Genomic DNA, 13,687 nt, shown 5'->3' on the forward strand with positions numbered 1-13,687 from the left:
TATATATATATATATATATATATATATATATATATATATATATATATATATATATATATATATATATATATATACACCTCCGTAAAATCCAACATAAAAATAACCCCACCAAATAGTCAATAAAACCAAAGAATGAAAAAAAGGACAACACTAAACTAAATGGAAAAGCCTTTAAAATATATTGACACCGTGCACACCACACACACACACACACACAAATCGCTCACCGCGACCAGAGCCAAAAGCAGTTTCCCACAAAGAGATTAGACCTGTAAACTCGTTAGCGGTTCCCGCAAAGGGAAGATCCGCCAGTGTTCTTCCCCTTTGACAAACAAATTCCCGGATTACCAATTTGTATTGGGCAATTATACGGGCCTCGTAACCACAGCCGCTTTGGTAAAACGGGTGCAGTGTTGCTGGGATGAGAGTACGCACACACACACACACACAACATGCTATACATATGTATATGTATATGTATATATATATATATATATATATATATATATATATATATATATATATATATATATATTACACAGTATATATATATATATATATATATATATATATATATATATATATATATATATATTATATATATATATACACAGTACATATATATATATATATATATATATATATATATATATATATATATATATATATATATATATATATATATATATATATATATATATATTTCAGCTCTTAGTAACAGTATATTATATATATATATATATATATATATATATATATATATATATATATATATATATATATATATTATTCTATTTTAGTTGTTAGTTGCTTCTCTTGTAGTTTCCTTATATCCTTTCCTCATTGGGCTATTTTCCCTGTTGGAGCCCTTGGGCTTATAGCATTCTGCTTTTCTAACTAAGGTTGTAGCTTAGCAAGCAATAGTAGTAGTAGTAATAATAATATATTCGAGGACAAAAGAAAACCCCGAACAAACCGGCCTATGGAAACCCCTTACTAAAGACAAACCTGTCCAGGACCTTATATAAAGTTATTAAATTGCACAAGACGTCAACCGTGGCTTATATAAAAGGATGTGAAGGAATCACTAAACCACAACACTAATCAAGCGGGATTGGACTACTAGCGCCATCTATTAACAAGATTTTTAGTTACATCTACCAACTTTCCATACCTTCGTATATCCCATACATTTTTAAAGATTAATTCAAAATGTAGATTAATTGGTCTTATATTTCATATAAAAAGTCGTAAATAAACGTAAGTAAGAGTCCGGAAAATAATAATGATATTATTTACAACAGTGCAGTAATTATTCGTATGATATTAGCAGAGACAACTGATAATATGCAAGGGTGTACCCAGCAAATCACACGTTTACAAAAACGAATACATAAACACATTCATGCTACATTATTCTTCGTGGCCAAGTGGGTTAGTCACTGTCTATATAAGCTTGCCGACCAGGGTTCGATTCCCGGCCGGAGCCAAGCTCTTGTCTTTGTGTGATTTCGCCTGGGGCTCTGATCCCGAGGTCGTTAAGAGAATCCAGACATTAATATATCAAAAATATATATGGCTTATTTGAATATGAAAAACACGTAAAAATGTGCAAAATTTATCAATATATATATATATATATATATATATATATATATATATATATATATATATATATATATATATATATATATATATATATATACACACAGACAACAACTATTGCAGCCGTTTCTAGTCCACTGCAGGGAAAAGGCCTCAGTCATGTCAATTTCTGGGGTTTGGCTAGTTTTCATCACCACGCTGGCCATTGCGGTTAGGCGATGGTGGGAGATTTTCGTCTGATCACTTACAGCTAAGCAACCTAATTTGTATGGCCCAGACTATAAAGTACAAATGTGCTGATCGTGGCTATCGGCAAACCCTTTCACCATGTTAAGGTATAAGTACTCAGATAGGGTACACACACATACATTATATATATATATATATATATATATATATATATATATATATATATATATATATATATATATATATATATATATATATACATATACAATTTTGAAATATGTATATAGTCCTACTAAAACCAAAAGTAAAAAAATATATGCACATACACTAAATAATGAAACGAAGTAGGTCTAGGGATATGAAAAATCCGAAAATAATCCAAAACAAAATAAAAAACTATATACCAATTAAATAAATGAACAATAGCCACAGGTATTCCCTAAATCTACAGTATAGTCGATCCCGACACTCAGAAATTCTGACGCCACCGATAAGGAAGTGTCACCCAACACCTTATCTTTAATCTAATCTCTTACGAAAAACGGCTCAAGAGGCACAAAAAGACTTATCGTGTGAGGAAAAAAATGTAAGGTGATGATTGGATGAAAATAACTCAAATTCCCTAAATATACTTTATAATTATAACATAAAAGTAAAAATGCATTAACCCAATATCCCAAAAATATTCTAACAGAATTTGCTTTTAAAATACTTTTTTTCATAATTTTATAACTTTTTTCTATTCTATTTCGTTTCATGCAATTCCTCGTATATTATGCTTTCAATCATGCTAATATAAATAATAACTTCAATAATAATAATTTAGAAAAACATTAACGGTTATATTGGCTAGATTTTTTTTTTTTAATGATTTTACGAGTGGAAATTAATATGACGCTCATGTTGGTATATTTCATTCTAAAATTATAATTTAGTTATTCATTGAAACAGAATGACGTGCTTATGGTCTTATTCGTCCCAATACGATTTAGGAGACAACTGACATAAGAATGCAACGGTATTTTAACTTGTTTTTTTTTTTTTATTATTATTTTCCATTCAAAGGGAAAAAGAGATGAAGATGAAAATAATGTTTATTTCTTTCGTCGTTTTATTCTAATATTGGGGGTAATTTTGAGAACTTAGAAAGGGTATCCATTTGGGGGGGGGGGTTTCCAGCCCTTATATACGAAGTTGAGAATATAAATGGAATATCATTACTGATTCTACTTCTGTTTTGTTACCAGTTTCTAAATCATCTAAAAAGGACATTTCCCATTTAAAAACAAATAATATAAACTTGGCAATAGCAATGTAAACAATTCGAAATTAATATCAAGTCGAATTAGTAGACCTACTTAGTAGGCCTAGGCCTACTCATTAATTTCCCGAAATGCTACTTCTACATTTAAACGTAATACATCGAATTCTTTCCTATAAACAATAAGAAAATAAATAGTTTATATAACCAACACCATCGAAAATATAAACAACTTCATACTCACAACTATCAACTCGATAAAAATGAATGGTCTAAAATCTCGAGAATTTACATTCAACTGTCCTCCAACTCCCGTCGCTCCAAACAACTATTCCACGCTCGTGTTCCACCAGGGCATTGAGCTGCAGCCCTTATTATTCTGGCCCAAGGCCGTCTCACTTAAAGGCACGTTTCTTTCACCAGTTTCAGAGTTCACTCATCTCATTCTTGATTTTTCTTCTCCGATGTATAATCTAATCTAGGCACAAAGCACTGTTATCAATTGACAAGTAACGACCTTGATTAAACACAGCAATTAGTAATAATCTGTACAATATATGTGATAACTCGAAGCACCACACAGTAAATTCACCTACTAAATTACTATTATTGTAGATAATAATACTATTTTAACTATTAATATTATCATCATTATTATTATTGTGATGATTATTGTAAGAAATGGCAATAATCAGCAGAATATCAGAGATAACTTAAAGCACCACACAGTAAACGCACCTATTAAATTAAAAACAATTGAACTGCCGGCCGTTTAAAGCCAACTGTCTGTATATGTGAAAATTGCCGTTTGTCTCCACTGTTATCATAAAGACAGCGCGCGAGGAACTGTCGCCCTTGTGACTAGTGTTCAATCCTCAACCGCAACTCCGGGTTCGGACGCTACTGCGCAGACTCCCAGTCACCGTCCGCGCAGCTCGTCACCAATTCTCCTGGTTTGAGGAGTGTGACATCTTCATTCTAACTCCTTGTAGCTTCATGGAGATAATTTACTTAGGAAAATATAAACTTTACTAAAGGAAAGAGCTTGTGCCCCTATTGCCACAACCATTTCCAATTTGCTTGTTTGGTTTTCGAGTCTTTTTACGACGTTGCTATGCAATTGCAGGCAGTCCTATTTGCAAGCACTCGCTTTCTGAGTTGAGGTATGCAAATTAGACCGAGAAAGAATCCTATCGCTATGTCAATGATCCGTCAAATACTTTCCGTCTCTCGGTTTGCTTTTTGAGGTCCATTTGTTATTTGGGGGCAGTAATTTCATCCGCGGTTCTAGTGTATTGGATAAACAAAGTAATGAATTAATTAATTGGTAAACATATAAATGATCAATTAAATTTCTTTACACCAGAGTGACGGTTTAACCATTCTTGCCTTACATATTAACGAATTATTTTCCTGCATATTCATGTATTAAACTTCTTTTTTTCGTACGTATTATTTCTTTCTTTCGAATAATGCTGTTTTTAGGTCACACAATCGTAACCAGTCTTATCAATGGGAGAAATGATTGGACTTTATAGTAGGTAATAACTTGTTTTACAGCACGACTGTTTGCTTTGCCTCGACATTCTTTAGACCTAGTTATCAGTGTCCATACCTTCATACATTCAACCGACGCTCTTTACAAATCTAAATCTTACGCTTTATCTTTATGATTACGACCGAGATCGCTTTGAATCTACTGTAAGTAGTTCAAATATTCATTCAGATATCTAACTTACTTCACTCGTGACTACCCAGTTGGCAGTCAACCAACAGACGGCAAATTGTTCAAATTAGCCAATTTCCTTGTCGGGTGTTGCCATAGGGGCGACACGTATTTACTACACAGTTGTTCTTACAATAAGTTGAAACAAGCAACGATGGGTTTTGTCCTTAGGTAGATGGGTGGTCCTTGTTGAATGCAGTGATGTGTTTGTTAAACCAGTTGTCTTTCAGACAGCGAAACTTAAAATATAGCGTTTGGCTGAACGATAACTAAATGGTCTAGCATCTTTAGTTATTTGGTTTTTTATACGAAAAGCAATAGACCAAAATGAAGTCCAATAAACTTGATTAAGAGGAATTAATTGGTTTATCTATTTGATGAAGATGTCTGAATCACCCTTTATAGTTCCACCAATCTAAAAACCAAGGTTTAGGGGTGGGGTCAAGCCAGTGGTATCCCCACATACACTTCCCATGTTTCCACCTATGGTATCTCACTGAGGCGCCAAATTTGTACGTTGCGTCGTCTGTCATAAAATGTGTGTATATATCTTTGTGTTAACGACACAAGAGACTTACATAAAGTACTCAGCAAGGAATTAGAAGAGTTGGAAGACCCAGTCCTACATGGCCGAGGGCTACTATGAAGCATGAAGTAGGAAATAACGAATGGATATTGATTTAAAAACTCAAGATAGGGATGCCTTTCGAAATCTAAATCGAGGCCCTTTGCGCCAATAAAAGTAGGAGGAGGCGATGATGACATAAAGTGATGGAGATATTGTTTACAGCGTGGTCATCGACAATGCTTATCATCTCTCTCTCTCTCTCTCTCTCTCTCTCTCTCTCTCTCTCTCTCTCTCTCTCTCTCTCTCTCTCGAAATATCTTGGAAAATTCCTCCGTACTGCTTCTAGCAGAAAATACTGGCTCACTTTGAAGGCAAAGTTATGTAGATGCCAGCGAGTTGTGATGTGTTAACACAAATAGTTGAAGAAGAGTATAATGGCGGTCTGTCCAATACAGGAAAATAAAAATCGTTACCGGCTTATTCTTCTATTGAGTCGTGTGACTTGTCTGATCTTGAGTATTGAACTTGCTTATTAGCTCCCATCAAAATGACCCATTCAATCACACACGGCTCATATATAGTCTACAACTACACTGATCACGTGTTCTACAGGCAATCGTAACTGAACAGAACCGCAACACTTGAATATATATGCCGCATTTCCTTATTGTTTTACAGGTGTCTCATGAAATATAAGTTTACTTTCCTTCAATATGCTAAAATATAGACGTTTATGTGTTATCGGCGTGCGCTTACCTATCTGTAATGTCTTAGACCTAAATCAGATAATTGGTGCCTTGCTTGTTTTGTCAGCAAAGGCAACAGTGTATCCCCAGCGCGAATACCCCCAAACTTCGATTCTATCTCTCTCTCTCTCTCTCCCTTACTCTCTCTCTACCTCTTTCTCTCCTATATATATATATATATATATATATATATATATATATATATATATATATATATATATATATATATATATATATATATATATAGTCCAACTATAGTCGTGTCTCTTCCAGGATGATGAAAGAGCCATATGAAGGGACTTTCAATAGAATAATTTATCAAAATATTAAGAACATAAGCAAAGGGAAGAATGAAGCTTGGTACTAATCGAAAGAGAAAGTGACGAGGAGCAAATTGTAAGCGCTGACGTAAGAAAGGAATTTCAACTATATAATAAAGAGCAAGTGCCTGGTTATATACAGGGTGTTCAAAAAGTCTCTCCGCGGTGAGCATTTAAGGCCCATTACTCTCTTAGCGTTGTCACACCACACTAATGTCAGTTATCGTTCAAAATACTTACTAAGGAGAGACTTTTTGAACGCCCTGTATATAAATATATCTTTCCGGTTCCTTGGGGAGGGGGAGAGGCAGTAGTCATACCGTGGTAAGAGGGGTTGTTTGTGCGTGTTCATATCTATTTAAATATTTAGCCGTTATTTTTTACGGATCACGTACACTAGTAGGCTAAGAAGAGTTATATTCTTTTCCCAAGAAACTATTTTAGATATACCCCACCATATTTCATTTCAGTATAGCCATACTCAAGATTAGTTGAGTGTTTGAGAGATTTAGACATATTGGCGTGGCAGCAAGCCAAGTCTGTTGTTAGCATGACTTGTCACGGGTTATTTAACTTCGGGAAAGTTTCCAGTTCCTTCTTTGAACCCGGTTCAATTTTAACAGTTATTTTCTTAGGCTCTAAGGGATTCCCAAGAGTAGTTTAAAGGTTTAAAGTACACCCATGAATGGCTGAGGCAAGGGACAGTGACATTGCACTATCAAGCATGACTATGCCTTAAAGACTGACCATATATTCATAAGGTCAGCAAGCAAGCCGCCTCTCCACTCAAGCTAGGACCAAGAAGGGTCAGGCAATAGCTGCTGATGATTCTGCAGATAGATCCATAGGCTCCCCCCCACACACACACAACCTTAACTTACAAGAATGATGAGGTTGCGGCAACCAAAGAAACTAACGACTTTGAGTGAGACTCGAACCCCAGTCTGGCGATCACCAGGCAAGGACGTTACCAATAGGCCACCACAAGCCTGTTTAATGTTAATAAAAATTTACCTTAAAGGTAAGAATCGTATAATAACTATCAATAATGACAAGGTTTGGGAATCTATTGCTGCCAGGGCACCAGCCACCCGTTGAGATACTACCGCTAGAGAGTTATGGGGTCTTTTGACTGGCCAGACAGTACTACATTGGATCCTCCTCTCTGGTTACGGTTCATTTTCCCTTTGCCTACATACACACTGAATAGTCTGGCATATTCTTTACATATTCTCCTCTATCCTCATACACCTGACAACACAGATTACCAAACAATTCTTCATCACCCAAGGGGTTACTGCACTGTACTTGTTCAGTGCCACTTTCCTCTTGGTAAGGGTAGAAGAGACTCTTTAGCTATGGTAAGCAGCTCTTCTAGGAGAAGGACACTCCAAAATCAAACCACTGTTCTCTAGTCTTGGGTAGTGCCATAGCCTCTGTACCATGGCCTTTCACTGTCTTGGGTTAGAGTTCTCTTGCTTGAGGGTACACTCGAGCACACTCTCCTATCTTATTTCTCTTCCTCTTGTTTTGTTAAAGTTTTTATAGTTTATATAGGAGATATTTATTGTTGTTACTCTTCGTAGAATATTTTATTTTCCTTTTTTCCTTTCCGCACTGAGCTATTTTCCCTGTTGGAGCCCCTGGGCTTATAGCATACTGCTTTTCCAACTAGGGTTGTAGCTTAGTAAGTAATAATAATAATAATAATAATATCTTCCTTGATTCCCTAGTACTATGGACTATATAAAGTGAATGGACTGCCCTCTTACGTGACTTTTCCTGCATCACACGAAAATTTCTATATGTAAAACAATGTTATTTGTCAATGTCATATATATATATATATATATATATATATATATATATATATATATATATATATATATATATATATATATATATATATATTGTACTAAACTATAATTAATTTCCTGGTCAAACAAAAATGCTTTCATATATCTTTTTATTTTTCAATATCCTACACAGCTTTCTTCTCGTACCATGAAATGTTTTCTTCTGTATCGTGCAACACTGCTCACATCAAAGATTACTTTCCTTTCTTGTCATAAAAGGTATTCTTCTTTGTCACAAGATAATTCCTTCTAATACCGGAAAAGTTTCTTTCCTTGTCAAACAAAACACTTGAATGCCGTTCATGAATAGCAGAGGCAAGGGATAGTGATAATACCCTAGTCTGCAGGAAAATGCCCTAGAGATTGACAATAGACATTTGATCAGCGCCCAAGACATTCTTCACCAAAGCTAGGACCAAGGAGGGCCAGCCAATGGCTGCTGGTGACTCAGCAGATAGACCTACAGGCTCCCCCAAATCCTCATCCTTGGCTCAGACTTTTCTATTTACGATCTGCCATTAGTGCACGAGCCCGTGCCTTGCTCTTTTAGCAAGGCAATCTAAAACGAACGAAGAAGGAACTCAGACTTATAGGCTGCCCCAAACACCCATCTACCTCGCAGTGATGGTGAAGTTACATACACTACAGGAAACTATCGAGCTTGAGTGAGACTCGAACCCCAGTTCGTCGATCGCCAGGCAGGGATGTTTCCAATAGACCTACATAGGAATTTTCATCCGTGTCATTCAAAAAATCCAACCCCCCCGCAACTAAAAATCTTTCTTCTAACTCATACAAGACTTCCTCCCGAACATCATACATCCTGTCATACATTCTCTTCCTCATCTGTGATAATTCATTAAGGAATTGGCGTCTCGCCGCCATTCATCTCCGCCAAAACAGGGTCGAGCTTTCAATACCCCTTGAAAAATGAACTTGATTCAATCCGCAAGCAGCCCAGGGAATCCACTTTTCCCATTAAAGTAATTGCGGGAGCTATCAATAACGGCGGGAGCATTTTCTTGCGAGGTTCCACGCAAGAACCAGCGGCGAATTACGCCGACTTGGGGATATGGGATTTATTGCTCCGTCAGGATGCCATTAACAAACCGACGACCGCTCAGAGACCTCATTATTTATTCTTTTGTCTTTGCTTCTCAAGATTTTATTTTGGGAATTCAGTCCCGTCCCTTTTAAGTATAATGCGTCTATTGCTGATAATTCTATTTCATTGTGCACATGAGCACAAAACCACACACACACACACACACACACACACACATATATATATATATATATATATATATATATATATATATATATATATATATATATATATATATATATACTTTTTCATTATGAATACGAGCACAAAATAATATATATATGTACACATATTCTTTTCCAGTTATTGGGATGGGCCTAACCTTTTGATAAAAATAAAGACTGCAACAAGGCAGCAGCTGTCCCTTTAGTCGCTTTCTATGGCATGCGGGACATACGGTGCTAGTATTCTTACACCCCTGCCCACAGGACAAATACCACTTTACCAAAGTGATTAATTAGATCATTAAACTAACGCTAACTCTGCTAACGCGTGCAGGCTGCATAGACTGCTTGCCATACCGAGAAGCAATGAAATAATGTTAGATTGCAAGCAAAGACCAGTGGAAACAAATGATTTATTAAGTAATTATTTTAACCCACGCACATACAAATTAGCTGAGATGGGGAAGAAACCAAAGGGTTCCTTGGCTGGTGGGTGGATAAACCGAAGAGGTCTTGACTGGTAGGCAGTGCCATATTTCTGGGATGCAAATTGGAAAACTACGGACGGTGAAGGATTGGGAAAATAGGCCTACACTTAACTAACGTCATGATGGCTCTGAATCCATACGTTGACTTTGGATTCAGAAGTCGTTCAGTTCGTGTTGATACGAAAATAGTTACAGATGATTTCAAATTATTGGTACTAAGGTATATGACTAATCTAGGTGCTAGAGGTTTCAAAATGAATATTGTAGCCTCAAAACTACAATAAGCTCCCACTAGACATCCGAAAGACTGAAAGATATTAAGGCTTTCAAGATGAAATTGAAAACTTTTTAGACATGTTGCAAGAATACTTACGTGTCTAATCTAAAACAACAGCATGTGACACTTTCTGTGTCTCATTTTCCTTCTCCCAAACGTCTTGATTATAAGCACTTTTCAACAGCCTACATCAAACTTAATCTTTGCGCATGAAAAGGAGAGAGAGAGAGAGAGAGAGAGAGAGAGAGAGAGAGAGAGAGAGAGAGATCAAAATAAGAGAAAATAAGATTTCAACATATCTCACACCACTCAGGCCCATCCTGTCGTTAACATCGGCCTTTGGCTCAGAAAATGCCACGCCACAGAAAGAGAATCTTCCATTTTCCGCTTTTTCTTTTTGCTTCATGATAGCCGTTGAAATATGCGGGTTAGCATTCTGTTTTTATGAATGACGAAGGAAGGCAGAGTTGCAACCCAGTCACCGGGTCCTTTCACGAGTTTGTGGAGGGTTAGGGGACTAAGTGGTTGGGAGGGGTTAAAGGGATTGGGTGGGGGAGGGGGGAGACGATTACCCAGAGTAGCGACCCCGTGTGGGAGAGGATATCTGGTTTTTGGTGTGTTTTTAACTCTCATTATTACACCGGTATTTATTCTTTTCTCTTTATTAGTATCTCCATTTTATAGCATAAATAATGTAGTATTGTCTTTACTTAAAATGAAAGGACTGGCATAACTCGTATGTGTAACGAAATGGTTTATATAAATAATGGAGATTGAATTAACTAGTCTCAGGCTGTATGACGGAAGGATATCAAAGTGTCCACTCCGTGAGAGAGAAAAACCTGGTTTTCGCGCGTTTTTACTTCTTCCAATTCCACAAATTGATGGTTACTGTATCGCTCTGTTTAACTTGTATTTCATTATAGGATAATTACGTTGATACCTTGCTTGTAAAGCAAATTGTAGAGTAGATATTACATATATATCTGACGGATTTCTGAAACTTTATGACACCAACAAGCAAACTAAATGCTAGCACCAATCATCAACTGTTCCGTTAAGTAATTAAGTAAATGACCATATTAGACACATCTGACACTTACTTCATCTATTCGCCGTCATGAATGTGCACGCACATAGGCTCCCACACACACAAACACTTGCAAAAATCTAAGCAGGAATGCAGTGTTGCCAGCAGCCAGATGGGTTAGTGTAAAAATCCCTAAAACTCTTGATAAAAAAATCCCCAAAACCATTCAAAAATCCCCATTTCCAGAAATATATTTTCTTCTAATGCAGAAATTACTCACTATACTTCATGTAATTATAAATAAACGAATTACAATAATATAAAGTTTTACTCATCTCTGTTTCTTCTGCATAAATATATGTCCAGAATATAGTCACCTGTCATCCAAAATCCCAAAATCTAAGGATAAATTCCCAAATATAGGGATAAGTCCCCAAATCTAGGGATAAATCCCCATATCTGGCACCCCTGCAGGAATGATGAGTGACGTGTCATCATCACAGTCACTAATGCGCAGGCGCAAATATACACGCACGCATGTCCGATTGTTCTCAATCTTTGCGCCTTATCATTTTGGATATGTTGTAATAACTAAGTGTTTATTTATTTGTTTGTTCGTTATTTTTCTGTGTTGTTAGTTCTCATGGAAGACTTGAAATTCATGAATGGTATCATTGAGCATTTGGGCTCTTCGCTACATTACGCCTTACCTTTGTGGGAGGTCTTATTTGGGTCTTCCTCAAGTATTAAGTAGCCGGTTCATTTCGTAACTTATCTTTTATTGTCTTTGTAAGATATATATATATATATATATATATATATATATATATATATATATATATATATATATATATATATATATATATATATATATATATATATACACATACTTTATATGTAAATGTTTACTGTATATACATTCATACACACATTATATATATATATATATATATAATATATATATATATATATATATATATATATATATATATATATATATGTGTGTGTGTGTGTGTGTGTGTGTGTGTGTGTGTTTGTGTGTGTGTATATATAAATACTTAAATGTACATGTTTATCTATAAATTCATTCACACACATATATATATAATATATATATATATATATATATATATATATATATATATATATATATATATATATATATGTGTGTGTGTGTGTGTGTGTGTGTGTGTGTGTGTGTATGCTTGATTGTGAGAAATTTCCAAAAACTCAAAAGATGATATTTTTAACTAGATCATCATCATCATCATCATCACTTACCCTTGTTTTTATCTATTTTATCATGTCGAGATTTATTCTCATTATTAATATCCTCCTCTTCTCCCCTTTGATTAAATTCGTCATCATCATTATCATTGTCATCACTATGTCATTACTTTTTTCTGATCATTGCTGAAAATAAACCCCGATGATAATTCCTTTTGCAACGTCTGCAATAGAATATTATTCCTTCGATTTTGTAAATATGAATAGTCCACATAAGATGACAAAAAAGGAGAGCAAGAATAAGGTTCATCAGTAGCAGTAGGAATGGCAGTAATAATAGCAATAGCAGTAGCAATAGCAATAATAATAGCAGTAGCAATATCAATAGCAGTAGCAATAGTAGTAGTAGTAGTAGTAGGAGTAGGAGTAGGAGTAGTAGCAGTAGCAGTAGCAGTAAGAATGGCAGTAGCAGTAGTAGTAGCAATAGCAGTAGCAATGACAGTAGTAGTAGCAATAGCAATAGGAATAAAAATAACAGTAGCACTAGCCAAAGCAGTAGTAGTAGCAATAGGAGTAGCTGTAGTAGTAGCAGTAGTAGTAGCAAATTCAACCGCAGTAGCAATAGAAATAACAGTAGCAGTAGCAATAGCAGTAGCAATAGCAATAGCAGTAGTAGCAAAAGCAACAGCAGTAGCAATAAGAGTAGCAATAGCAGAAGTAGTACCAATAGCAAAAACAATAGAAATAACAGTAGCAATAACAGTAGCAGTAGCAGTATTAGTAGCAATAGTAGTAGCAATAGGAGTAGCAGTAGCAATAGCAGTAGTAGTATCAATAACAACAGCAGTATAAATAGCAACAGCAGTATCAATAGCAGTAGCAACAGCAATAGCAGTAGCAGTAGCAATAACAGTAGCAGTAGCAAAAGGAGTAGCAGTAGTAAGAGCAGGAATTGCATGAGAAAGACCCCATTGCATCCTCATTCATGATCACCGACCTGTCAAATAGCAATTGAACCTCTTCCACTGCAATCATGCCTCCCAATTGCTTCCCAACAGGACTGCTGTGCCCTGGCCTGTCTTCTCGTCATCCTCCTCCTCCTCCTCCTCCCCTCCCCCTCCTCCT

At 35.7% G+C, this 13,687-nt stretch overlaps 1 protein-coding gene across 1 annotated transcript; it reads right to left on the reverse strand.

Moving 5' to 3' along the window:
• Positions 1–12,720: 12,720 nt before the first annotated feature.
• LOC137651816 (antifreeze protein Maxi-like) lies at positions 12,721–13,539 on the reverse strand. The gene has a single exon (XM_068385035.1). It carries the CDS (start codon positions 13,537–13,539, stop codon positions 12,721–12,723), a length of 819 nt encoding a protein of 272 aa, XP_068241136.1.
• Positions 13,540–13,687: the final 148 nt, after the last annotated feature.

This window comes from Palaemon carinicauda, chromosome 13, assembly GCF_036898095.1.
Source record: "Palaemon carinicauda isolate YSFRI2023 chromosome 13, ASM3689809v2, whole genome shotgun sequence".
Classification (NCBI taxonomy): Eukaryota; Metazoa; Arthropoda; class Malacostraca; order Decapoda; family Palaemonidae; genus Palaemon; species Palaemon carinicauda.

Coding starts and splice junctions, on each gene's coding strand:
- LOC137651816 (XM_068385035.1), bottom strand. CDS start 13,539: ATGCAATGGGGTCTTTCTCATGCAATTCCTGCTCTTACTACTGCTACT.